At 42.7% G+C, this 3,157-nt stretch overlaps 1 protein-coding gene across 2 annotated transcripts; it reads left to right on the forward strand.

Annotated features, from left to right (window-relative positions):
- Nucleotides 1–101: 101 nt before the first annotated feature.
- LOC117227196 (kxDL motif-containing protein CG10681) lies at nt 102–2,314 on the forward strand. Of its 2 annotated transcripts, none has more exons than XM_033482216.2 (4): nt 102–513; nt 587–786; nt 869–1,003; nt 1,631–1,792. In XM_033482216.2, exons 1-4 carry the CDS (start codon nt 365–367, stop codon nt 1,711–1,713), a joined length of 567 nt encoding a protein of 188 aa, XP_033338107.1. In that variant the 5' UTR covers nt 102–364; the 3' UTR covers nt 1,714–1,792. The 2 variants fall into 2 exon arrangements, with proteins under 2 accessions (XP_033338107.1, XP_033338105.1); XM_033482214.2 differs by lacking the exon at nt 1,631–1,792 and adding an exon at nt 1,923–2,314 and having other exon boundaries at nt 103–513.
- The last annotated feature ends 843 nt before the right edge of the window (nt 2,315–3,157 follow it).

Below are 3,157 nucleotides of genomic sequence, written 5' to 3' on the forward strand. Positions count from 1 at the left end.
TGTAGTCCACGAGAAGAGGCTATAATTAATTTTAGAATTCACGGTCGATACAAGGTTGATAAAGTACACGTTGTGGCCGAGGAAACATATAGAGTGTGCGATCTATACTTATACTTCATGGCAATGTTTGGAGTGCTCGATGATTTCATGGAAAAAAGTCCGTTTGACGGTTAATGTTAATTTGTTATGACGTTGCGTTAATACAAGTGTCGTTAATTGATAATCAGGACTATGCTCGTGACGACTATAATGAACGTATATTGGAACATCGTCTTGGAACGGACAATGATGACAGGAGACGACAACAATGAAATCACACGAGGATAAGTATTGTTATTGCGAACTATAGAGATTTAAGAAAAAAATGGCAACTGCACAAGGCACACCAGAATCGGATACGGGGAGTTTCGAATGCTTCCAAAATTACACCGCGCCGGAAGTATTTATACAGGGTTTGGCTGGTATCGTCGATCAACAGGACGTAGAATCTATGATAAGAGCTCAGAAGCAAATGTAAGAAGTTCCGTATTACGTCTGCGTGTTATAATTGTTTGTTGTCACTAAAAAATTTTTCTTTATATTACAGGCTGCAGAGATTTGAGAAGACCAACGAGATGCTAACAAATTGCAACCAGTTATCTGTAAATAGACTAAAGACTGCTGGATTGGAGTTCAAGAAGCACACGGCCTTGTTGATTGAGATGAAGAAGGATTTGGATTACATTTTCAAAAGGATTCGTATCGCAAAGAACAAACTGAGTCAGCAGTATCCTCAAGCATTCAATGGTAGAATAAACATTTCTCGTTGTCTTTAGGGAATGTTAATTATATCTAGTTCATTTGTGCCCGATGGTTTTTGTCAACACAGAGGCTGTAAGAAGCAGCCTGGCAGAAGAAGTAATAGTGGAGGACGTGGACTGCCCAGTAAAACCGCTGGAACCCGAAATCGTTCCATTACCGACCACACCGCAAAATGTTACTGATCGAGATCCAGATTCTGATGGTAACCAAACTTGATCTACAAGTAATCGTATTACCATGCGATAAACGTGCTTGAATCGCGGACAAATCGTTCGTCGTTGAAGTATTCACGTTTTTCTTTAACTGCCTCTATCGTACCGATTAATTCCATTGTTCCGAGAACCATTTTACGAATAGGATCGTTTTGTCGAGCATAACGAGAATGTTACTGAGATTTCTCTATTTTTATAGTAACGGTTTTCTCCTCCTTATTTAACTGAAGTACCTGCTGATGTAATTACGAACGGACAGAATGGTTGTTAAATAGTCAATTTCTCTTTCTCTCTCTCTTTCTCTTCTCTCTCTCTCTCTCTCTCTCTCTCTCTCTCTCGAATCTATTTATTTTCACGTGTAAGTTGACGGAGCAGTCTTTCTTTCACCGTAACAAAACAATAACGATATTGAACCGGTTGTGCGTACACGTAGCGTTCAATGTACAAAGATCTTAGACGGAGCCTCACGTAAGCCCAAGAAGAGTTTTAAGAAACTGTTATCAACGATGAGAATCTGTTCGATACGGTTGCGTATCAAAGAGCAAAGATTATAGTTACGTTACTGCGCGTCGTTTTACGTTAGTAACTAAGAGTATAACCTCATGTACATGTTACAGCCATGGTACGCGATCCGCTAAGTAGATCATCATCAAATGAGACTATCGTTACAGTCGGCACACCTACCGTGGCTGCAACGTAAGAGTGACACTGTAATGGAATGAAACCAAGCTTCGGTACAGCTCAATGAAATATAGATGTTTATCGTTCTGATCCCGCTAGACGCAGTTGCTTCGTTTTATTTCCCGATCTTACGGAGTTGCGATCGTCCCCTGTTCCTTAAACAAAACAGACACGAAACCCGTTCGTTACGCGTGAAAACTAATGACCACTTCAATTGTTGGTATACAGTGCCGGTCGAGGAGTTTCAGTTTGCAAAGCTGCGGAAGCGACGAATAAAGAGCAACGATAGTTCGTCGACGGAGAGCAACAACGATCACAGTAACGCCGAAACGTCCTCCTGCACGTCCGACACCGGTTAGAGTACTCGTTCCGGAAGTACTATATCAGGGACGACTGAATATCAGAGATTAACGAAGACGGGGGAGATCGTCGAAGAAAGTCTGAGTAATCGATGCTTTGATACCGCCGCGATTAATATCATTAACGATGTTCCTCGTTCGGACGATCCCCAAAGTCCATCGCCCAAAGAGCAAACGAGCTTGTAATCGTATTGCTGTACATCGCGAGCCTGTGAATGCTTATCATTGTCGAATAACGAATAAAGCTGTTTATACACCGTAGCGCAGAGTTGATCATTCCGTAGCGGTAAGTACCATAGAACGGAGCAACATCTTCCGCGAAGGAGGCTGAACGATCGTTTTCGTTCAATTAAACGATTGAATCCCCTAGAAAATGCGCATGCTGCGAAACTAGACTCCAGAATACTCTAGATCGTAGAGCATCCTTTAGCTTGGCCGCAATTTGAATTTAAAATTGTATCTGGCAAGTACGTATCCACACCGCCATCTAGCACCAGAGACCAGCAACCCCTGTGGATATGCAACCACAGCGTTCATCTCCGAGCAATCCAAGTACAGACGAGGTATAGAAGCGACCTACCACCCGATGTAAATTTTTCTCACCCGAAGATCGGGTGTCGCAGGCTCCGTTATCATTACCAACAAGATTAAATAAATTCGTGAAACAGAAAAATACTGTATCTACTCCTATATCTCGTCCGTGCTACCAGCTAATTGTTTTATCAGCAGAGGATGCCGGTCATCTACGGTTCGTAGATAAATGGAATCGCTGCTTTCAATGGACAATTCGAGCAGAAACCTTTAAATAACGGAATCAATTGCGATCCTAGAAATTGCAACTTGTGAACAAAGTTTTGATGGCTTCCGAAACGGTCGGAAACCTTTCGCCAGCAAGTGGTCTCCCCGGACCTAAATGGATGTTCGCTCGCGTTTGTTATTCTCTCTTCTAAAAACGTTTTTTAAGAATCGATCTCGATTCTGTTTTCTACCACGGCCGTACTGTACACACACGTCAGCTGCGTGCATATACACACGGAAGACGCCAGCCGTCGCGGTGCCAGAAACCAGCTGCGCCTCAGCTGTTTTCTATCCGCTCCATCCTGT

Source organism: Megalopta genalis, chromosome 2 (assembly GCF_051020955.1).
Source record: "Megalopta genalis isolate 19385.01 chromosome 2, iyMegGena1_principal, whole genome shotgun sequence".
NCBI lineage: Eukaryota > Metazoa > Arthropoda > Insecta > Hymenoptera > Halictidae > Megalopta > Megalopta genalis.